Source organism: Euprymna scolopes, chromosome 1, assembly GCF_053919585.1.
Source record: "Euprymna scolopes isolate OS-2025 chromosome 1, ASM5391958v1, whole genome shotgun sequence".
NCBI lineage: Eukaryota > Metazoa > Mollusca > Cephalopoda > Sepiida > Sepiolidae > Euprymna > Euprymna scolopes.
Window position 1 is genome coordinate 7,537,737 of NC_136482.1, and position 24,799 is coordinate 7,562,535.

The 24,799-nt window shown below is 35.4% G+C and overlaps 1 protein-coding gene across 4 annotated transcripts in view; it reads right to left on the bottom strand.

Moving 5' to 3' along the window:
- The window catches only part of LOC145276916 (peregrin-like), a 334,772-nt gene that overhangs the window by 119,733 nt on the left and 190,240 nt on the right, over nt 1-24,799 (bottom strand). For all 4 annotated transcript variants that reach the window (XM_080128682.1, XM_080128599.1, XM_080128512.1 and 1 more), the window contains one exon: nt 14,964-15,095. In XM_080128682.1, the coding sequence (XP_079984808.1) occupies nt 14,964-15,095 (132 nt within the window). The remainder of the gene's footprint in view (nt 1-14,963; nt 15,096-24,799) is intronic.

The following is a 24,799-nucleotide window of genomic DNA, read 5'->3' on the forward strand; positions in this document are numbered from 1 at the left end:
CTCACTTTTATAGAGATATATGCACACTATTATTTTATTCGTCTCAACCTAGATCAACAATCAACACATGCCAATCTGATATGGAATGCGGTTTAAATATTTGCACCAAATGATTTGCCAGGTTCTAGTTAACCTTTTGTCATTTCACATTCCAAAAAGATCACGGAATTGATGGGATTGGTGAAAAGGTTTGATTTTATAGACACCCTTTTTTTATTTTGTCTATCCCTCCCTCTGCGCCATGCTTTTTTTTTGGGGGGGGGGATTATGGCATCAGGTACACAAACATTCACCAGATGTGCATACGTGTGGATACATTATGATGTTGCCGATTCGTACACCACCTCCCACCTCAACCAGAAATGTATTACATAAACTGTTGAAAGTAAGACACATGTAGATGCATGTGGACATACAGCCGAATCGACTTAAAAAAGAAAAAAAAAAGTGAGCAAGAACAACACTTGATCTATACTTATAAAATTATGAAACAACATTTTTCACATGTGACTGTAACTTTTGATTAATTTTTTTTTTTTTTTAACTATTAATCGATTATGTATTAAACTTAACAATGCAAACATTTTTTAATCCTATTTTGAACTTCATTAATCTCGTCTCCACTTTACTTACACAAAAGACAAGCACAACCAGTTTTTTTTTCCTTTGTCCTGTAATCAAACTCTTTATTAAATCGGTCCTGTAATTAGCATTCCCCTTCTATCAGCCTCTTATCTATATATGATTGAAACAGATTATCTTGCTTGGCACTGTGTACACTGCATCTAATAGAAAATAATGACAGAGTAGAAAGAGGGTGAAGAAGAGAGGAAGAAAGGACATGAGGAGGTGAAAACATGAATAGAGAGGCGGAAATAAGAGGGGAAAACACAGTAGGTACACAGCTGTAGCTAAAATAAAGCACTTTGGTTAGTTGTTTTATGGTATACCAACCCGTTATCCATTCCACTACTTTTGATCACAGCTAAAAAAAATATCTGAAGAAATGTTATAATTCCGAAACGGCATCAATTGTCCAACAAATTTTAAAAGAAAACAAAATTTTTTAGCTTTATCATCGTGAATGAACATATCCCAAAATTAGGAGGTAATGACTGAAAGGATAGTATCATGATGAAAAAACAGGAGGTAATGTCTGGGAGGAGGAGATCATTGCAACAAAATAGATAGTACACTAAAGACCCCCTCCTCCACAAAAAAGGCAAAGCTAATCAACGCGATTGATAACGCTTACCCACTTATTTTATTAGCAAGTTTTGAAACATGACATAAATCATAAATCTATGACGTCATGACAAAAATATAATTATTATTATGGTAATAGTTTAAGCTCCATTTATAAGAAAGTCTAAATAGGCCAGTAGGTAGGACCTTAAACCAAAACTCTCATGGTTTCGATTTTGACTTCCAGTTCTGGTATACACTATTTGTTGGGAATTTATTTACTAAATATTTACCATGTCTAAAAGTCGTTTAAGATCTATTTGGAAATGACAAATTCTGCAATGTATTTATTTAATTTTAAAAAGTTGTGACAGACAGATGGACATGCAAACAAAATCTCTATATAAGATAAATATAGCAGATTTGTTTATAGCAAATGTGAGCGTTCAACCAAATGTAAGCAATCGGAAAAGAAAATAATATGGGTAGAGTATGTTTTGTCAACTTTTGATATGCTTTCATTTTCGAAGGAATTGAGCAAAAATACATCTAGGCCATGAACTGGACACAAGTATTTATTGATAATAATTAACTAGTAGCAAAATCCTGCAGAAATTACACAATAGTTTGCCGACTTCTTTCTTTTGTTAACTAAATATTTTTTTTTATTTATTCATTCTCACAAGTTAAATCTTTTAAAATAGTCTATTATTGTAAAAATAATGAACAGCTAAATTACTTTATAATACATATAAAACATACTTGTACTGAATTGTACTTCAAATGTTGTATTTAGATTGAATATACATCTTATTATCCTCCTGTTGTCTTAAATATTCAGAGTTTGGCCACCAAATTTTATTTTAATTCCTAATATCAAGTTAATCATACTTAAACATGTTATCCTATTCCTAAACTAACATATAACTATGTCTTAACCATATATTAACGCCTCTCTTAAACAAACCTGTTGCAAATTTAGTTGCTTCCACTGCATGAATTCTTACATATCCCCTCTTCCAGTAACAATGAAATGGAAAGCATAGTAATGTCTTTTTAATCACTTTGAGGAGTGTAACTTTTCAGTAGAAACCCATTAACATTAACTACCCGTGCAAGTCGCAGAAATACCTGGTTTAGGACCCAGGCGCAGAGCAAACCCTCTCGGTGCTGATGAACCCTTAGATCTTCCTAGGTCATCCGTCTAGGAGAAGGAAAACTCTTAAGCCTAGGGTGGGGTGGGGGGACTTCCAGTCCTGAACGACAACCTTCCTAGAACTGGTGACTCAAACAAATTACCATTTTGCAAACCTAAACTACTTAAGAAGTAGATAGGCACTGTCTATCACTCGGCTTTCATACTCCTTTGCCTATTAGCCAAGCGCAGAGATACTATAACAGAGACTCAAGAAACACCCAGTGGTCGATCTTGTTTCCTGACTAGGGCAATGAACACCATTTTTCCCGCTACCGCCACACCCCATCCCCCTAAACTGGGCACGGTGGGGGTCCTTGAGTGCCATATATGCCAGTGCAACTGGATTGGGTTGACTTTTGTCTGATGGGTTGAGGTTACCAGATTGACAGTTTCTGGCTGCTGTTTCCGACTGATAGTACAGAAGACCTAACTCTTTGGTAGTGCTTAGAGCGGCTGCTCCATCAACAGTTGTATAATATCGGGACGATTGTAGTGCCATGTCATGCATGGAAAGGGACCCTGTACTCATCTCTGGTGGGCTTTCTCGAAGCCACAATCCTGTAGATAAAGAGTCAGCTGATGTCTACTTGTGTTGCATGTCTAGTATTCTGCACAATCACTTGTCAAGCACCTCTTACCCAAACTGAAACTTTTAAATAAAATAAAATGACAATCCAAGATTAAACCAGGCTTAAAGTCAAACAAAACCAACTTGCCTCCTCCCTTGAGGCTTGCATTTACAAATATTTGCGGGCTTAGAACTAATTTAGATGGTGTTAAATCATTTCTCCTAGTGAACATCCCGGATATCTTAGCACTAAATGAAACTACACTCTTCCATTCCTTCTAACAACTTTAACATGCCTGGTTCTGCCGTAAGGATTCAGTCAGATATATGCACAGGCTTGGAGTTTATATTCGTAACACCCTCCCCTTAACTAGAAAAATAAAACTAGAATCAGACGACCAGGCCTTTATGTGCTTCAGACTTAACATGCAACATACCATTAGCTACTTATATTTTCTCAACCGCTCTCCCTCAACCCAGGACTGTACCCTTATAAACAAAGTTTCTGACAGCATAGATGCAGCACTCTCCCTTGATACTCACGCGCGAGTACATATATTTGGTGACTTCAATGTCAACCACAGTTATTGGCTTGGATTCTCTACTTACAGACACAGCTGTTAGCTCAACACATAGCTCCTCTATATCTCATTTCCTACCACAGACGGTTACGTTTCTAGCACGTTTCCCCAGACCAGCAAGATCAACATGCTTCACTTCTAGATCTATTTCTGACAATAAAATTCATAAGTTGTTTTTTTTTTTAAACTTCTGCTCCAGAATACATAATTTTTCCTTATTTTCAAAGCCGATGCACACCCGGGGGGGGGGATAATTAAAACTAATGTCCTCATTTACTTGCATCCCCACAAGGGCAGAGTTAGTCAGACACAAAGCCAATTTTCCATGTGAACAAAATCCATCATCCCATACATTATCTGCTCCTTTTTTTGTTTATAAAATTTAATCGGTGTTACCCAGGATTTATTATAATAATTATACCATAGCAAGTGTGTTTAATTTTTTTTATTTTTTTTTATTTATTCAATTTTCACCCCAAACAAGGCACTGAAGCAGGGGGCTACTATCAGGCACTTAATTAGCGGGGTCATTATGAAGGGAGATGAGTAGAAAGATGTTTGTTAACATTACACTTGAACTTCTGTATATCATTGCAGTTGGGAAAGCAGAATCCCGGAAGGGAGTTTCAAAGACCCGCAGTTCTGGGGAAGAAACTATTGGAGTAAAAGGCTTTCTTGCACCTGCAAAACAGATTTTCTGTATAATTTATTTAATATCTTAAATTAAAAATGGTCAATTATTACGTGACTCAGCATCGTTTAACCCCTAAAAAAAGAATTCACACCTACTTTTTTGAACAGTCTTTATAAATAATATGAAAGAAATTTTGACAAAAAAGAAAATTAACATTTTAGCGTGGGGGATCACTTTTCTATATATATAAATTTAATGTAAAATGAGCACCCACTTTTTGGTCACAAACACAAAGCTTCAACGAGACATGTCATCACTAGCATTTTTTTCAAGTTTGGCGATTGGGGGGGGGGGGAGATTACATTTGAAACATAAAATAATGATAAATTTGATTATTTTTTTATGAGACCATTCTGTACTTTCACCTAACAATTTTATAAAGAAAACGAACCCCAAAAATATGACACATTCAATTTGGTGTCTTTTTTGGAGGCCCGGGGGGGGGGGGGGTAGAGGCATTAGAAACATAAAATGCCGAAAAATTTCATTTAATTGTTTTTGGATGATTTTTTTTTTTTTTTTTTTTTTTTTTTTTTTATTGCATGGGCATTCGCTGCTATTTTTTTTTTTCAAACAAAAGTTTAAATGATTTATTTTTAATTATTTTATTTATATTTGGGGAAAGGGGGGGGGGGTCTTTCCTGTGATCAATATCCGGAGAATAGTTTCTTCTCTTTGTAGTCCTTCTCCCGAAATATCTGGTCGAGAGGGTATCACATACTTTTTTTTTTGGCATGATTACATTTGCATGTTTTCATCCGTTCTTTTATTTTTGTTGTGGGGGTATCCACGTTGCCCATGAAGAAAATGATTAGTATACAGGTGTGCTTAAAATTGAACTTCATGTCAACATATACAATGATACAAGAGGTATATAGATGATAAAGTGGGTTTAGGTTATTCAGTTTTGAGTTTTTATATTTTTGATGAGTTGATTTCAGGTTCAGATCAAAAAAATTTTAATACTATCTTTAAAAAATAATTTAATTACGAAATTCACCAGAACTCGAGACTTCTGGAAAATCTACAACAGTGTAGTAAATAATGGGCAATCAACAATTCCCCCACTAACCAACAATCACGAGGTTGTCTCCTCAGCAACCGACAAGGCTAACATGCTTGCCAGTCGGTTTGTCTCTCCACACTGGACCATTCCAACCAACCCCTACCTGACTTTCCTATGTGGACAGACGCCACGCTAGACGATCAGAAATTCACCCCTGCTCAGGTACATGCTATCATAAAAAACCTTGACACTTCAAAAGCATGTGGACTCGATCTTATCCCAGCTGTGCTATTAAAAAAGTGCTCAGCCGAAGTAGCTCCAGTTCTCTCCAAACTCTACAACAAATGCCTTAATGAAGCTTGCTTTCCGGGCTGTTGGAAAACTGCTTCTGTTGTACCAGTATTCAAGAATTCTGGCGAAAAGGACTGACGCATTAAATTATCGCCCCATTAGCCTCCTCCCACTTTTTGCCAAAATATTTGAGACCTTAATTAACCATGCAGATGCTAAACTTCTGACTGACAAACAATATGGATTTAGACAAGCCCGTTCCACAGCAGACATCCTAATCTCTGAACGTATATACCATTCACTAGACAAAGCGGGGGAATGCAGAGCGGTAGCTCTAGATATATCTAAGGCTTTTGACAGGGTATGGCATGGGGTTCTCCTCAGGAAAATTAGATCATACAGTATCACTGGTAGAATACTTAACATAATTAAATCCTTCTTAGATAAGAGAAAAATCCAGGTTGTCCTTGACGGTCGTACATCTAAACAATATGATATAAATGCGGGGGTGCCCCAGGGGTCTATCCTTGGACCTCTATTGTTCCTGATATTCATAAATGACCTTCCCGAAAAAATTGCCCCTGAGATGGGTACATATGCTAATGTGAGCACCCTCGACAAACCCGAGAGGCTGCTAAATCCCACCCCTACACTGTAGAGATCCCTAGATGTAAAAGATCTTTTTACTCCAATAGTTTCTTCCCCAGAACCGCCAGACTTTGGAATTCCCCAACAGTACTGACGTGCAGAAGTTCAAGTGTAACGTGAACTGACATCTTGCTGCCCAAATCCCTACATAGTACCCCGGTAGTTGTTGCCCCTGATAGTAGCCCCCTACACCAAAGTGGCAATTTGTCTTGTTTGGGGGGGGGGGGGATGTAATAAAAAAAAAAAAAATGCATCTCCGCTTCCTTGTCATTGTCATGGGAGTCATCTGTTAATAGTCCGGGGGGAGGGGGGGGGTACAGGTGCTGTAACACCAATTTCATAATGTTGATTCAAAGACATTGTCAGATTAATTTCACTTTTAATTCATGACCACACTCTTAACCCATACATTAGGTACATGCAAAGCGAATGCCGATGCTCAAAATGTATAAACATTTTGACTTCTCCCTTTACTTAAAAATTCACCAAAAATCAGGAATTTAAACCAATTTTAATGAAATTTACCAACATAGACTATGGAATCGACAAGCTGATTTCAATTTAAATATCTGATTCACACTGCTAACACTACTATCCACAGTTATAGATAAGATATATATTTGTCAGTCAATGATTGTTTTTTTTTGTTTTGCTTTTTTTTCTTTTTTTAAGATATTGTGTTTTGGCATAAAAAAAACGGTTGATATCATCATATGTCATAAAACGTTTTTAAAAACAATACAGATTAAGTCAAAATTTTCAACCAAATGAAAAAAAAAAACATTTAGAAAATAAAAATCTTCAGAATTCATGCATTATTATATTTACATTTGTGTATCTTCGTAAAAGACAGAACAAAAACATAAATGCAATCTCATCTGAGTAATCTATAAAAAAAGGAATTGGAAATTATTCCATTATTTTCTTTCTGTTCATGCATTTTTTTGTTTTTGTTTTTTAATGATAAATAGCTTACCTTCTGCAACATCAATATTTGTTTAGATTATTTCTTCGTTAAATATTTAATCCTATCTACACTTTTGCTTCAGTGATATTATACAAAATGTAGGAGTTATTCTCTCAGAAAATATACTTCATTGTTTTGTGCATATTGAAAGAGTAGTATTGCTCATAAACTCCTGAGTAGCATCAGATCTTGTTCTTTATTGATAAAGTCATCATTTTTCAAACTATTTAAACTAATTACATCCTTGGACAAATTAATTTCCCAGTAAAAAAAAAAAAAAAAAAAAAAATCAAGGTTGAGTGATCAAATTACTTATTCTATAAGTTGTACATTTAATTGTTATTACACGTGATAATAATAAGTGAATAATTATGTTATTCTAAATCATTATCACATGTAATAACGAATAGATGTGATGAAATGAGAACAATCTAACAGGTTTCACAAAGAGTTTGCTTATAAAAAACATGCATGGGTTCTAAATTTCAATATAAAGATTTCCAAGTTTAAAAGGCGGTATTCTAAGACAGAAGTTCAAGAGCCAAAAATATTTATAAAAAAAAAGAGAGAGAGAGATGAGATTAGTACACTGATTAATCCAAAGACTACAGACATCGAAAGTATACACAGGCCATTATCATAATTTGCATAGTGTTGTGTGTTCGTAAATGAATGTATACACAGGCCATTATCATAATTTGCATAGTGTTGTGTGTTCGTAAATGAATGTATACACAGGTCATTATCATAATTTGCATAGTGTTGTGTGTCCGTAAATGAAAGTATACACAGGTCATTATCATAATTTGCATAGTGTTGTGTGTTCGTAAATGAATGTATACACAGGTCATTATCATAATTTGCATAGTGTTGTGTGTTCGTAAATGAAAGTATACACAGGTCATTATCATAATTTGCATAGTGTTGTGTGTTCGTAAATGAATGTATACACAGGCCATTATCATAATTTGCATAGTGTTGTGTGTTCGTAAATGAAAGTATACACAGGCCATCATCATAATTTGCATAGTGTTGTGTGTTCGTAAATGAAAGTATACACAGGTCATTATCATAATTTGCATAGTGTTGTGTGTCCGTAAATGAAAGTATACACAGGTCATTATCATAATTTGCATAGTGTTGTGTGTTCGTAAATGAATGTATACACAAGTAATTATCATGACTTGCATAATGTGTTTTCATAAATGAAAGTGTGTTTTAATGGAAACATGAAAAACATTACATTGAAATACTTTGATTCTAAGTTAAGATTGGAATTGTTACTGTAAACTGTCGAGCACCACGAAGATATGAATCAATCTGTTTGCATGTCATAGGATGAGTTACATTTGACATTTAGTTTCATTTTATGTGTAGTTCAAGGTCTAGTTTCTATTTACAATTAATTTAAACATTTTCAGCTGTTATTCTTTGTTGGATAAAATCTGCATTTGCTTTTAGAATTGTCAAAGGATAATGTCATTCAATCTTACATGAAAAAGAACGGAAATAAGTCAATGTGATTTGCTAGAGATAAAGTGCACAAGTCTATTATCCTTTCTTTGGACACAAAATAACGGAAAGAAAACAAAAATACTATTTAATGCAATGTATAAGCAACACTTTTTCTTCAAAAGATTTTAATAAAAACAAAAATTATTTAATATGTTAAACAAAGGAGAAAGTGTATATATTGACCATAAGTTAATTTTTATACAACACTTAAAGTTGGTCATCATTTTTTCTTATTTGAGTATAGCTCAGATTAATGGAGAAGGAAAGATTGTCTAGGGTGAATGTATTTTGAGGAAGAGTCTTATACACAAATGAATGACTTATAGTAGATATTTTCACAGAAATGTGTGTGTGTGTGTGTGTATATATATCAAATAAAAATGATGAGGAATAAAAGTTACGTAGAACTTTATGAAATCATTAGGTCAATAAGGACAAAAATGAGAAAATAGAAAAAAAAAAACTTTTTAGGCCATGTCATTTTGAAGATAAATGCTTCTCATCAGAAGAGGAGAAAAACTCAGAGTATAGCACTACATAGATATACAAATAAAATCGGCACAAGAACACTTAGATTAGAAACGAAAAATCCAACAAATATGGAATTAATGGGGACTAATAAAGGCGATAGAGATGAAAAACAAGGCGCATTAGTACAGGAGGAATTAGACAACAGGGAAATAAAGAAAAGATGAAAGAGAGCGTAAAATTGTGAAAAATATAATAAAATGGGTAGAAAAAAAGGAAAAATTGAAAATTAAGTATAAAAAAGTATAAAAAAAAAGATTTAAAACAAAATAGATAGTTCGACCAAAGGCCCTGGAAAAGTAATCTGAGTGTGATGGCAATAGTCCAATAGAGATTGATTTGAAAAACTCCAAAGCAATGAATTTTCGGTAAGGTAATCCTCAAAACAAATCCAGGTTGGACAACAGTAGTCCAATAGGAATCAGTTTAAAAATGAACTCCAATGCAAGGAATCTTAGTTAAGGTAAACCTCAGTTGAATCTCAGCGCTCATTAAATGATCAGGGGGTGCTTCAAGGATACACTGCAATGTGAAATTCCCAAGTAAAATAATCCTGAGACATATTCCATATATTTGGAATTGATCCAGAGAAGTCCAGAAGACTAAGCCCAATGCAGTGTAACCGGGTGTATCAATCCCCAAAAGAACATCACATGTTTATAATTGGTCCAAGCAATAATAACGTCCAAGCATACCCAAAATAGCTTTCAACAGTATAGCATAAATTTAAGAGAAAAGTAGTTACTAGAAGAATGTTCTTTTTCATTTTCCTCATTTTATTGACCTGATGATTTAATAAAGTCCTATGTGACTTTTATTCCTCATGTTTTTATTTATGAATTGCTCCTCTTAACCAGAATTAACTAGAATTTCTATCTTGATAGGTTTGTTTTATAAGAAAATTATTCTTATTTAGCTCACTTATTGTTTGTTTATTTGTATGCATATATATATAATCATGAACTCTTCCGTCAATATAACATATGATTTTAATGTTTCTGTTGGTCATGATTGATGACAATTTTTTTTTTTTTTTTTTTTATTACATTTTCACCCCAAACAAGGAAAATTGCCACTTTGGTGTAGGGGGCTACTATCAGGGGCAACAAGTACTGGGGTACTATGTAGGGATTTGGGCAGCAAGATGTCGGTTCACGTTATACTTGAACTTCTGCACGTTAGTACTGTTGGGGAAGCAGGGACCTGGAATGGAATTCCAGAGTCTAGCAGTTCTGGGGAAGAAACTATTGGAGTAAAAAGATCTTTTACATCTAGGGATCTCTACAGTGTAGGGGTAGGATTTAGCAGCCTCTCGGGTTTGTCGAGGGTGCTCACGTCGTGGGGGCACAAGTGATTGCAGTTCATCAGAGTATTCACCACTAAAATACTTGTAGAAAAGGCAGAGGGATGCAAAATATCGTCAATGGGACAGAGGCTGAAGCTTAGATGCCAGTTCAAGGCCTATCAGTTTTGCGGCTCTCTTTTTAACCTTGCCAAGGAGCAAGAGACTAGTAGCCGATGCACCAGCCCAGATGTGACAACAATACTCCATACATGAGCCAATGGTGGCCTTATAGAGGTACAGGATACTTTTTTTTTTTTTTTTTTTTTCAACAAAGTGATCACCACTTATCAAGGCCCGGAAGCCACTCAGGGATAAGGGTTATTGCAAGTACATTACGTTAGTATGGAGATTTGATGAAGTGTTTAATTAAGGGGGCGGTTCATTAGGAATTTGTTAACAATAGACTTGAAGACATCCAAGTTTCAGGTGTTAGTAGTTGTCTAGCACGGTAGAGAGAGCCCACCTTTCTTGCAGCGGCCCTGGCAATGCCTTCAATGTAATTGTTCCAACTCATGTTTCCTGTGAACGCTAGGCCAAGGAGTTTGAAAGATGTGCTCTCAGATAAAGAGTCGTTGGCCATTGCTATAGGTGGTAGAGAGGGTTTCTTGTAATTATTGAATGAAACTAGTTTAGTGTTGGCAACATTGAATGTGACCAACCACTTTTGTCCCCATTCCACTACAGATTGGAGGTCTTCCTCTAGTGTTTCTGCCATTTCTTTAGAAATGTGTTTATTCGTCTTCCTGTCGTGTCTGCCATAGAGTGTAGTGTCATCAGCATATATACCCATCTCAGAGGCAATTTTGTCGGGGAGGTTATTTATGAATATCAGGAACAATAGAGGTCCAAGGATAGACCCCTGGGGCACCCCCGCATTTATATCATATTGTTTAGATGTACGACTGTCGAGGACAACCTGGATTTTTCTCTTATCTAAGAAGGATTTAATTATGTTAAGTATTCTACCAGTGATGCCGTATGATCTTATTCTCCTGAGGAAACCCTCATGCCATACCCTGTCAAAAGCCTTAGATATATCTAACCCTAACCGCTCTGCCCTCCCCCGCTTTGTCCAGTGAATGGTATATACGTTCAGAGATTACAGTTAGGATGTCTGCTGTGGAACGGGCTTGTCTAAATCCATATTGTTTGTCAGTCAGAAGTTTAGCATCTGTAAGGTGATGGACTAGAGCATGGTTAATTAAGGTCTCAAATATTTTGGCAAAAAGTGGGAGGAGGCTAATGGAGCGATAATTTGATGGGTCAGTCCTTTCGCCAGAATTCTTGAATACTGGTACAACAGAAGCAGTTTTCCAACAGCCCGGAAAGCAAGCTTCATTAAGGCATTTGTTGTAGAGTTTGGAGAGAACTGGAGCTACTTCGGCTGAGCACTTTTTTAATAGCACAGCTGGGATAAGATCGAGTCCACATGCTTTTGAAGTGTCAAGGTTTTTTATGATAGCATGCACCTGAGCAGGGGTGGTTTTCAGATCGTCTAGCGTGGCGTCTGTCCGCATAGCAAAGTCTGTAGGGGGTAATTGGAAGGGTCCAGTGTGGAGTTTGAGGCAAACCGACTGGCAAGCATGTTAGCCTTGTCGGTTGCTGAGGAGACAACCTCGTGATTGTTGGTTAGTGGGGGAATTGTTGATTGCCCATTATTTACTACACTGTTGTAGATTTTCCAGAAGTCTCGAGTTCCTAGTTTTTGTGCTTCGATGCGCTTTTTAGTGGTTTCCGTAAATTCTCTCTTAGCTGTCGCTATTTCTTTCTTAATGTTATTTCTAGCTTCTATATACTTCAGTCTGTTTGAACTGGACTTATGTCGGTTAAACCTACGGTATGCATGCTGCTTTTGAGCAATGGCAGTTGCACAAGTCGACGTAAACCATTGGGGAGAGTGGGGCTTACTATAAAATTTCCGCATGGGAACATGCGCTTCGATTTTTTTTTTTTTTTTTTTATTCATTACATTTTCACCCCAAACAAGGCACATTGCCACTTTGGTGTAGGGAGCTACTATCAGGGGTAGCAACTACTGGGGCACTATGTAGGGATTTGGGAAGCAAGATGTCGGTTCACGTTGCACTTGAACTTCTGCATGTCAGTACAGTTAGGGAAGCAGGATCCTGGAATGGAATTCCAGAGTCTAGCGGTTCTGGGGAAGAAACTACTGGAGTAGAAAGATCTTTTACATCTAGGGATCTCTACTGTGTGGGGGTGGGATTTAGCTGCCTGTCGGGTTTGTCGAGGGTGTCTGCGTCGTGGGGGCACAAATGTCTGCAGTTCGTCAGAGCAGTCACCATTAAAATACTTGTAGAACAAGCAGAGGGATGCAACGTTTCGTCGATGGGACAGAGGCTGAAGCTTAGATGCCAGTTCAGGGCCTATCAGATTGGCGACTCTTTTTTTAACCTTGTCTAGGAGCGAGAGACTAGTAGTAGACGCACCAGCCCAGATGTGACAACAATACTCCATACATGGGCGAATGGTGGCCTTATAGAGATACAGGATACTTTCAGGTGTCAGTAGTTTTCTAGCACGGTAGAGAGAGCCTACATTTTTTGCAGCGGCCCTGGCAATGTTTTCAATATAATTGTTCCAGCTCATGTTTCCTGTGAACGTTAGGCCAAGCAGTTTGAACGATCTACTCTCAGACAGGGAGTCACTGGCCATTACTATTGGTGGCAGAGAAGGTTACTTGTAGTTATTGAAGGAAACCAGTTATGCAGTCATCGGGAACTGTGGTCAAAAACAGATCTAGAAGTGATGCGCGTTGTTCTTCCTGGTCAGGGAAACGGGTTGGAAACGTAACAATTTGTGATAGGAAGTGAGATATAGTGAAGCTATGAGTTGTGCTGCCCGCTGCATCTGTGTAAGTAGAGAATCCAAGCCAGTTTTTGTGGTGGACAATAAAGTCACCAAATACATGTATTTGTGCGCTAGTGTCGAGGGACAGTGCCGTGTCTATGCTGTCAGATACTTTGTTTATTATGGTGCAGTCCTGAGTCGAGGGAGAGCAGTAGAGAAAATAATAGTAGCTAATATTGTGTTGCACGTTTAGTCTAAAGCACATAAAGGCTTGATCATCTGTTGCTAGGTTTGTTTCTCTGGTCAGGGGGAGGGTATTACGAATGTAAACTCCAAGTCCGTGCATGTGTCTGTCAGAGTCCTTTGAGTCTTGAAGGTGACTTTGTATTTCAGTAGTGCACCTTCCATAAGATGTGATCCAGTAACCCAGATATTTGAATTTATCAACTTGTTTAACTCGTACACCAAAACATTGTAGCTTGCATGTTGGAGCTTGGGTGTTCTTGGATACTGTCATGCTTACCATTTTTGAGATGTTTAAAGCAAGTTCTTTACTTCCACCACAGTATCCGCCATGTGTTGGAGGGTCACTTCAGATTTTGCTATTAACATAGTGTTGTCTGCATACCTTAGGTGGTAAATGTTGTGTCTACCCAAACTTATTCCTTTAATGTCCTTCGTTTCTATCAGCATGTTTTCGCTTTAGAGGTTGAATAAATCTGGTGACAAAACCCATCTTTGGCAGACTCCTCTTCTTATTAATGTTTCCTCATTGTGCTTTCCATCTATTCTAACTGTCGCCTTTTGCCTCCAATAAAGGTTGATCAGAATTCTTTCTCATCAATGTCTAGTTTATTTAACATTTTGAATAAGTCTTTATGCCTTATTTTATCAAATGCTTTTGAAAAATCAATAAAACACAGATAGAGGTCTTTCTGCATCTCTATACATCTTTCCGTCAGCATCATCATTGTGAATATGGCATTCGTTGTTCCCTTGTCTGCGACAAATCCAAATTGCAATTCTGATATTTCAGATTGTATTTTGTTTCGCAGTCTCATCATTAGTATTTTCAGTAGCAGCTTCAATGTATTGCTCATCAGGCTAATCCCTCTGTGACATTCACAGTCGGTTGTCTCAGGTTTCTTCGGGAGTGTCATGAATGTGAAGATAAGCATATCTGCAGGCATATTTCCAGTGTCACAGATGCTATTGAGAAGTTTCTACTGGTATAGAGAAGAGATATTGCGAGCCTGTGTGAGCTTCAATCTACACTTCCCCATTGCCAAACTTTCATAAAAAAAAAAAATACTCAACAACTAAAACCATTATCAACAATTTTTCTCACTTTCTGTGCCAAAATCTAAACAGATTCCATGAACAAAGATTCTTGCCTGCCTATAGAATTCTGTTCTGCTGATTACAATATGGTCATCTTCAAGTCCAATGTGAACAACTTCTTGTTGAGCTGGCCCCTTTAAATAATCAAATCATATCCAATTTCAACCACACTGTTGTTCTTGTGATCACCATACGTTCATTAACTATTATCCTCGGGTGGCCCTCGGATCTTCATAAGTGATAACTCACTTCAAAAAAAAAAAAAATAGGGGACTGTTGGCAACTTACCTGTTCACGTTTCAGCTTTTCTCTTTTTCGAATGAGTTCCACAAGAAGACGAGCTTTTTCTAAATCCTGCCGTAACCTTTGCCAATATTTGAGTTGGGCTCGTAAAGCATTACTTTGTTTATCATTTTTTGTCTGAAAGAAAAACAAATTCAAAAGGAAATGGTTAGACAATACGAAAAGAAATCAAAGAGGAAAAGACAATCTCAGAAAAATGTTTTATTCAACTGGGTTGAACATAAATCAATGAAAGTGGACAGTTTCTTGAGAATTCAGTATTATGTCTTGTATACTAACTGCAACTAATGTCAAAAGTAAGATTTTTTTGCTTGTAATAGTGTGTGTGTGTGTGTGTGTGAGAGAGATGTTGAACTAAATATAATTTAACTTGGTATTTTGACAAAATATTAATAGTTTGACAGTTTTGTTTCCGAAATTTTCGCGATGAGGATTGATATTGTTCAAACTACTATTTTCATGTTTCAATCAATGTAACCTCTGGCCTTTTTCAGGTGCATCTTTTTGAACTTTATAAATTTTAGATCAAGGTGACAGTCTTGTGGATGTTAAAGATTGAGTTGTTTAGTCTAGATATAATAATATATTAAAACTAGCATAAACACTACTCCGTCATTACTGAGGAAATAACATTCCGGTGCCACAGATTAAATAACCTGTTGCGTTCTTGCATTTAATATAAAAATTCCCATGTTCGTAAAGATCCATCAGAGGAAGTTTAATAACAACTAAGATGAGAATTATAACCTGAATACAAATTTCAACATTTTTTTTTTATTAATCTTGAAAAGAGATCAACATAGATATACAGAATAAAACCATAAAAGACTAGAATCAAATTAAAAATTAATGGAAATAATATCTTGAAAATAGCTTTAATCAGAAAAGAAATTTAAAAAAATGCAATAACTTTTTCATTGTTATATGCTGTCCACTCAGAAGTGTATGTCATATATTGGGTTGATCAGAAAGTATGTACATTTTGAGAGAAATAAAGTAGCTGCAAAAACTGGACGGACTTTTTTCACCAACCCAATATTTATTCATTCTGATTGTTTAAAACAGGGATAAACAGTAAAAGACAAGTTAATTCGATTAAAAAGAAAAGGAACTAAAAATCAGTCACACTAAGAGTTTAGTTAGATTATAGGAATGACTATTTTAAGTATTTTTTTCCATTGAGGAGGGCATAGTTAAAATAACAAAAAAGATATGATTCTAGAAAAACTTCATTTAACCTGGAGAGCAAAAAGAAACAGCCATGCGATTGAACAATAAGACATTATCAACAGAAAAAAGTTTGATCAAGAAAACCACTAAAGAAAAAAAAAAATGGTAGCATTTCGAGCCAATGTTATTCAAATCAACTTTGTGGAATTCAACTATTAAAACAGCAGTGCAACAAAAGGAAATGGTGGAGAAAAAGAAATTGTTACTATAAAAGCATTATTGAAGAGAACTCATTTTCATTCTATAAAAGCAAGAAGCCAAGGCAAGAATTAGGATCATGTGATTTCAGTTGACTAGTTTACAACACATCAACGTTTTTGATGTTTTGTAATGTCAAGACAATATTTATTGAAAACAATTCATTATTTAGGTTTCAATACAAGTTCCTCAAGGGTATTAGTCTACTAAGGACTAAAATCCTCAGCTGCTCACCTATACATTTGTGCCAGTTAAGATTACGTTATAAATTCCCATAATAGATACAATATATGATTGGCATATCGAATAGGTGATACCATCAACTCAATCATGCATGTGTCATATACAAATATATGAAAAATGACCAAACTTATTGTAAAAACAATTTTTTTCTGTAATTAAAAACGAACTTCCTTTAAAGATCATCTTATGGGGTAAATAAGACATTGGCTTTTATAATAGTTATATAAGTGAGTAGAAATTAAAAAACTTTTATAATAGTTATATGAGTGAGAAGAAATTAGAAAACTTTTATAATAGTTATATGAGTGAGAAGAAATTAGAAAACTTTTATAATAGTTATATGAGTGAGAAGAAATTAGAAAACTTTTATAATAGTTATATGAGTGAGAAGAAATTAGAAAACTTTTATAATAGTTATATGAGTGAGAAGAAATTAGAAAACTTTTATAATAGTTATATGAGTGAGAAGAAATTAGAAAACTTTTATAATAGTTATATGAGTGAGAAGAAATTAGAAAACTTTTATAATAGTTATATGAGTGAGAAGAAATTAGAAAACTTTTATAATAGTTATATGAGTGAGAAGAAATTAGAAAACTTTTATAGTTATATGAGTGAGAAGAAATTAGAAAACTTTTATAATAGTTATATGAGTGAGAAGAAATTAGAAAACTTTTATAATAGTTATATGAGTGAGAAGAAATTAGAAAACTTTTATAATAGTTATATGAGTGAGAAGAAATTAAAAAACTTTTATAATAGTTATATGAGTGAGAAGAAATTAGAAAACTTTTATAATAGTTATATGAGTGAGAAGAAATTAGAAAACTTTTATAATAGTTATATGAGTGAGAAGAAATTAGAAAACTTTTATAATAGTTATATGAGTGAGAAGAAATTAGAAAACTTTTATAATAGTTATATGAGTGAGAAGAAATTAGAAAACTTTTATAATAGTTATATGAGTGAGAAGAAATTAGAAAACTTTTATAATAGTTATATGAGTGAGAAGAAATTAGAAAACTTTTATAATAGTTATATGAGTGAGAAGAAATTAGAAAACTTTTATAATAGTTATATGAGTGAGAAGAAATTAGAAAACTTAGAAAAATATACAAACATTTGTTGGTATTAATGTTAAACACAATACAATATATTACAGTAGTTTGAAATGCAATTCAAGAAACCAGACATTACAAGTTTTTTTTTTTTGTTTTGGCTTTTAAATTGTTTAACTTTAACATTACAAAAATAAATGTACAGCCATTATGCACTTGTCACAAAATCAAACAAAAGAAATTCATGCTTTATGGATTAAATAAGAAATACTAAATCCATGTTTTCTTTTCTGAAAATGAAATCTTGGCACATATTTTTTATATGCATACTATTTAAAGATAAGCAAAATATGTTGTGATTGTGAATTTTTAAGCAAAAACATTAAAAACACACAAATATGCTTACAGACGGGCTGTATCAGGAATAAAAGTTGGTAGTAGTAGGAGGAGGAAGAAGAATTGCGGTAGGCGTGTCCAAATGACAAAGTACGAGCCATTCTCAGAGTGTTGGGTCTGCTTCCTTCATTGCAATAACAAATAACAATACTCTGATCAACAAATTGCCTTTCGCGCTTGAAAGATAGAAACAGAATTGCAGATTGTTGAACTGATAAAAGAGACCCCAAACAGAATGGTGAAACATTTAAAGGAGAGCAGAGAAAGGTTGGGAAGCATAGAGAAATGATGAAATAACTGAAAGAATCCTCATTTCTAAATCATAAACAATGGATTTTTTTTTTTTTTTTTTTTTTACAAGGTGGTCACCACTTATCAAGGCCCGGAAGCCACTCAGGGATAAGGGTTATTGCATGTACAATACATTAGTGTGAGGATTTAATAAAAGTGCCTACTTTAGGGGGCAGTTCATCAGGAATTTGTTTACGTTGGACTTGAAGACATCCAGGTTGAAGTCAAGAGGGAAGCAGGCAGACGGAACAGAGTTCCACAGGCGTGCACTCCTAAGAAAGAAGCTTTGTTCATGGAATCTACGTTTTGATTTAGGCACAGATAAAGAGTGGGGAAAGTTTTTGACAGTGGATTCAGCTTAGACGGGTGTTTTTCATAAAAAATTGGCGAGGGGGGACCAGAGAATGGAGTTCAGACGAGCACTTGCCATAAAAATAATGATAAAACAAAGATAGGCTTGCAACGTCTCTTCTGTGGGAGAGAGATTGCAGGGAAGAGAAAAGGGCATTCTGCACTAAGCTACAAAGTCTATTTTGTACTCTGTCAAGGCAGGATAGGCTGTTTTTAGCAGCTCCTGCCCAGATATGGCAGCAGTATTCCATCCTTGGGCGTACTTGGCTTTTATATAGATAGAGAATTGCATCAGTAGTGAGATATCTTCTGGAGCGGTAGAAGGATCCCGCCATTTTACCAGCGACCTTGGCAACAGACTTGATGTACGTGTTCCATTTCAGATCAGGAGTAAAGGTCAAACCCAGAAGCTTGTCAAAACATGGGGCTTCTCCTAGACGAGAGCCATCCATTTCAATTGATGCCAGATGGGGATCAGAGTGTTGATGATGTAAAGATAGGAGCTTGGTTTTAGATGCATTAAAGGTAACCAGCCACGTCTTCCCCCACTGAACCACGCGCTAGAGATCAGAGAGAAATTTGTTATTTAGAGCCTTTGATGTGTTGCCATAGATGGTCGTGTTATCAGCATAGATGTCAACGAATGATTTAAGTATGTGTTTAGGGAGATCATAGATGTAGATCAGGAAGAGAGTTGGGCCCAGGATGGACCCCTGAGGGACTCCAGCATTAATACTGCAGCTTCTGATTTTTGTCCATCGACCACTACTCTTATGAGCCTATCAGAGAGAAATGATTTAATGATAGAGAAAACATTTCCAGTTATACCGTAGCTGGAAATCTTTTGAAGTAGGCCTTTATGCCATACCTTGTCGAAGGCCTTTGATATGTCAAGAGCAATTGCTCTAGAAAGGAAGCCTTTGTCAAGAGATTCACTAATCCTTTGAGATATAACCGTTAGCACATCTGCGGTAGATCTAGCAGAACGGAAACATATTGTGTGTCACTAAGAAGGTTATTTCTGCTGAGGTGGTTGACTATTTCTCTATTTAATATGGATTCCAGCAACTTACTCATGACACACAGGAGACTTATTGGTCTGTACTGAGAGGGAGATGACTTATCACCTGAATTCTTAACTACAGGGCATACTGATGAGGTTTTCCAGGCTGTTGGAAAGCACTTCTCCTTAAGGCAACGCTTAAACAGTTTCGTAAGTATGGGAGCAAGTTTTGGTTGAAGCTTTTTTAACACTATAATTGGGATGCCGTCAGGGCCAGTTGCTTTACTGGAATCAAGGTTCTTGATTAGCTTGGCGACCTCATGCACGGATATTTGTATGTTACCTAGCGTGTTCTGTGTTATAGGAGGAAATATGGGGAGTTGATAGGCTCCGTCGCATAGAGTAGAATTAACTGCAAAGTTCTTGGCAAATAGTTTGGCCTTGTCTGATGCTGATGAGATGACCTCAGGTCCATTGATAATGGTTGGGATAGAACGCACACTTCTGTTCAGGATCCTATTTGTTATTTGCCAAAATTGGTGGAATATTTGCATTTAAAATTTTGGGAATCCATAAGTCATACATTTTATCTAATTTAATTGGAAATAAAGTCAAACATTGATCTGTAAAAACTGAAAACAACTAAACTTTTTACGAGTAGTAAGTAGAATTCAAATCATAGAATAAACCTAAAAAAATCTGGAGCTGATAAAGACTTTTACTAAAAAATAGGTTTGTTATAGAAATACAAAAACAAGTTTGGCAAGACAAAAGATACAGCTACCAGGAGAATTTCTAGAAAATAAAATAAAAAATAGAAGTAAAATAGAATATCCTTTGTCCACAGAAAACTGGCAGTAGATTGATAATTAAAAGTGGTAAGAAAAAAAACAAAATTATGGTTGAGGATTTGAATATAAACAAGGCATGAAACTGATAAAGAATTGTATGTTGTTGCTGAGAATGCAATTTATTTTTTCATTAACAAAATATTTTGCTAGCAGATTTGCAAATTATATTTGACAATTTTTCTGAGATGAAGTGTTATTTAAATGGGCACGGGCAATGAAATAAAATTGTTTTTAAAAAAGTAAATAAATATGCCAGATTGAGGGAAAGATATGAAAAAAATAAAAATAAAAAATAAATCACCAAAAATTCGACAATTACCTGATCTTGATGAAATTTGTAAAAAGAAAAAAAAAGGACTAATTAGGTCACTTTAATTAGTATACTCCTCCCTCTTTAAAGATAAAATATGTCTTTGTATAGCTATAGCAGAAACTCAGTGACTAACTTTACAAAAAGATACCATCCCGAAAATGCACATGTAATGTTAAAAATAATTAAAAAATTCAAAGACAGCTGTCAATAGAAAACGATATTTCAAAATTGGAAATTCAAATGTTTAAAATAAAAAAATAAACAAGTCGAACTTGCATGGTCCCCCTCTGGTGCTGCATGCGTGATGACGCCACAAAAAAGAGTGAAGAAATGATGAATGTGAGAAGTGTGAAGGGTCAACATTACCTTCACATTTTCACCAAGTTTCAGAAAAATTCTAATGGATGGGTCAAAAGTTATGGGGTAAAAGTGTCATATTTTGCAATTTTTAGGCATTTGTAATCTCTTTTGAGCTCCTGGGAACACCAAATCCCAGTGAAAAATGGACAAATTGTGCAGTTTCACGCCTTAAAAATGCATGTTTTTTAAGCCCTAAAAGTCCCAGAGGTATGCGAACCAGAATTTTGCCAAGGTCATCCATACTGAATTTATATTAAGAACAATGGCCTCCACATTTCGGCCAAATTTCAGGAAAATCTAATGGATGGATCAAACGCTATCAGGCAAAAAGTGTCATTTTTGGCCATTTTGGGGCATTTTTGACCTCTTTTGAGCCCTTGGGAATGCTGAATCCCAGTGTAAATGGATAACAGTGCAGTTTCATGCCTTAACACATGTATATTTGAGTTGACCACAGTGAAAAACCACTATATAGTCAGACATATCAAGTTTTTTGTTGAGAAATATGAAAAAAGAGCCACAAAAAGGGACATTTTTAGCACTGAAAGTCCCCAGGGATGCAAACCAGAGTTTTGCCAGGGTCACACATACTGGATTTATATTAAGAACAATGGGCTCCACATTTTGGCCAAGTTTCAGAAAAATCTAATGGATGGGTCAAACATTATAGTGTAAAAGGTGTCATTTTTTACCATTTTGGGGCATTTTTGATCCCTTTTTTAAGCTCCTGGGAAGAACGCATTGGGAATTTAATGAAATACAATTTGTGGCAAAATTTCAGGAAAAACTAATTGACGGTTATCTGGTAATCGTCCGGAATAACGGACGCAACTGAAAACATAGGTCTCTCTCTCTCTGATGTCTTAAAAAGTTTTCATATTTTTTATTCACAACTTTTTGTACAGATAAGCATTGAGTTTCAACTATGAGTATAAGAGTTATATTGTCCTTGAAATGTAGGAGGGAGTAAAGTAATTTTAATGATTCCTTTAAAAAAATCTGTTTTTGTTTTAAATAAAACACATAATATTAACCTTTAATAATAATGAAATTTTCAGATCTGATTTTTTTGTGGACTTATTTCAATTAGGGATATATATTTTTTGTTTTAAAAAAAAGTTACTTTCATTTTCACTGCTCATCCCTACATTTACACGATTCAAACACTATTTTATTTTGTAGGCCATCATTCTCACCACCATTTTGGTAGTGACAGTTCTTTCTTCAGACAGAAAAATACTGAAAAGATGTAGTCTGAATGAGCAAGATTAAAATCAGGATAGCCAATCATGTATGTTTTTGAAACGAGAAAGAGTAACACTGGAAGATAAGGAAACTCAATGAATCAGCACAGATGCAAATCTAACAAAGGAAATAACAATACTATTCTTGCAGTGCCAACGCAAATTCAACAAAACTATTTTTAAATTCTGACATATTTGCACCTACTGCCTTGATTAAATGTATATTCCATCGTTTAGAGGAATGGCGAGAATGATTATATGTGGAACTACATCTTCTAAGCACATCAAGATACGTTGTCTATCCTCTCTATGCTCACAGATTCCCTTGTATTTCACTTAACACTTTGACAAGGAGGAGAGTCTTGCCCCGTGGTAAATATTCTTAAATACATTTTACTTCATGCAGATTTCATATTTATTATTACAAAAACAATTTTGGGCAGCATTTTTTTCTCTTATGCATGTTTCATTGAACAGCAGGGATATTTTTTTTTTACCTTAAACAAGGCACAGGGCCACTTAGTTGTGATTTGGGACCAGATTTCCAAGGATACTATTTAAGGAGTTATGCAGCGAGATGTCTATTTACATTACACTTGAATTTCTGCATGTCAGTAGTCAGGGAAGTAGGAGTCTGGGAGGGAATTCCAAAGCTCAGTAGTCCGAGGGAAAAAGCTATTTGAGTAAAAAGCTTTATGGTATCTAGTGATCTCTACAGTGTAGGGGTGGGATTTTGCTGCTTGTTGGGTTTGTCAAAGATATTGTCGTTAAGGGGGTACTAATGCTCAGAGTTTGTCAGAGCACTTGCCATTGAAATACTTGTAAAACAGGCACAAGGATGCCACATTTCGGTGATGGGACAGAGGTTGGAGTTTAGTTGATAGTTCAAGACCTATTAGGTTGGCAACTCTTTTTTGAGCCCTGGCTAGGAGTGAGATACTCGTGGCAGAAGCACCAACCCAGATGTGGCAACAATACTCCATGCATGGGCAAATGGTGGCTTTATAGCAATACAGGATATTCTCAGATGTGAGTAACCTTTTAGTACAGCAACTCTGGCAACTGTATCAATGTATTTGTTCCAATTCATGTTGTCTGTGAATGTTAACCCTAGGAGCTTAAAGGAAGTAATTTCAGACAGCATATCATTAGTGATCGCAATCAGTGGTTAAGAAGGTTTCTTGTGATTATTAAAGGAAATAAGCTTCAGCAAATATTCTCATCTCAGAAAATTTTATCAGGGAGGTCATTTATGAATATCAAGAATAATAAAGGTCCAAGGATTACCCCCTGTGGCACACTCACATTTATATCAAGTTGTTTAGATGTACAACCATCAAGGACAACCTGGATTCTTATTTAAGAAGGATTTAATTATGTTAAGTATACATACAGCAATAGCATATGATTTGATTTTCATGAGAAAACCATCATGTACAACCCTGTAAAATGCCTTAGATATGTCTAGAGCTACTGACCTAGATTCTCTTGCCTTATCTAGTGCTTGGTATATGCATTCAGAGATTACAGTTAGGATATCTGCAGTAGAACAAGCTTGTCTAAATCCACATTGTCGGTCAGATAAAAGTTTGTCTGTGAGGTGGTGGACTAGTGCTTGATTAAGGACTCAAAGATTTTAGTGAAGAGAGGAAGAAAGTTAATGTAGCGATAATCGAATGGGTCAGTTCTTTTGCCAGAATTCTTGTAAACTGGTATAACAGTTCCTGTTTGCGATCCATCTTTTCCATTTAGCGGACCAATGTTTGAATGTTTTGTTAAAGTGTAAAATGAAATTTGTCACAGCCACAAATGTTTTCAACTCTCATGAATCGTCTTCAGGCATGTGATGAATTAAAAAACTGCGTTTAGTGAATTTATTGAAAAGTTTATTAAAATCGTTTAAAAGCACTTAAGCCTACCCTCTCCCTCATATTGAGTCTGATTGAGGGTCGGTTTGTTTATGCGAATGAGTAGAATTCTATGATGAGTTGAAGGTTACAGTATGAGACGGCTAAAAATGGTTAATAATATATTTATAAATTCATTTTTGAGGGGGTTGTGTGCTACTAGATGTTGATAGATGGAGTTGTTATGGGAAGACAGGTGACATGTAAGCCTGCAAAAAATACTAGTCCTGCACCTCCCTATCATAGAAGCCCTACTCATTCGCATAAAGAAACTGGTCATAAATCAGGCTCCATATGAAGACAGGGGTATGCTTAAGTGATTTAAATGATTGTAATCAACTCACTAAATGCAATTTTTTAAATTTATCATCCACCT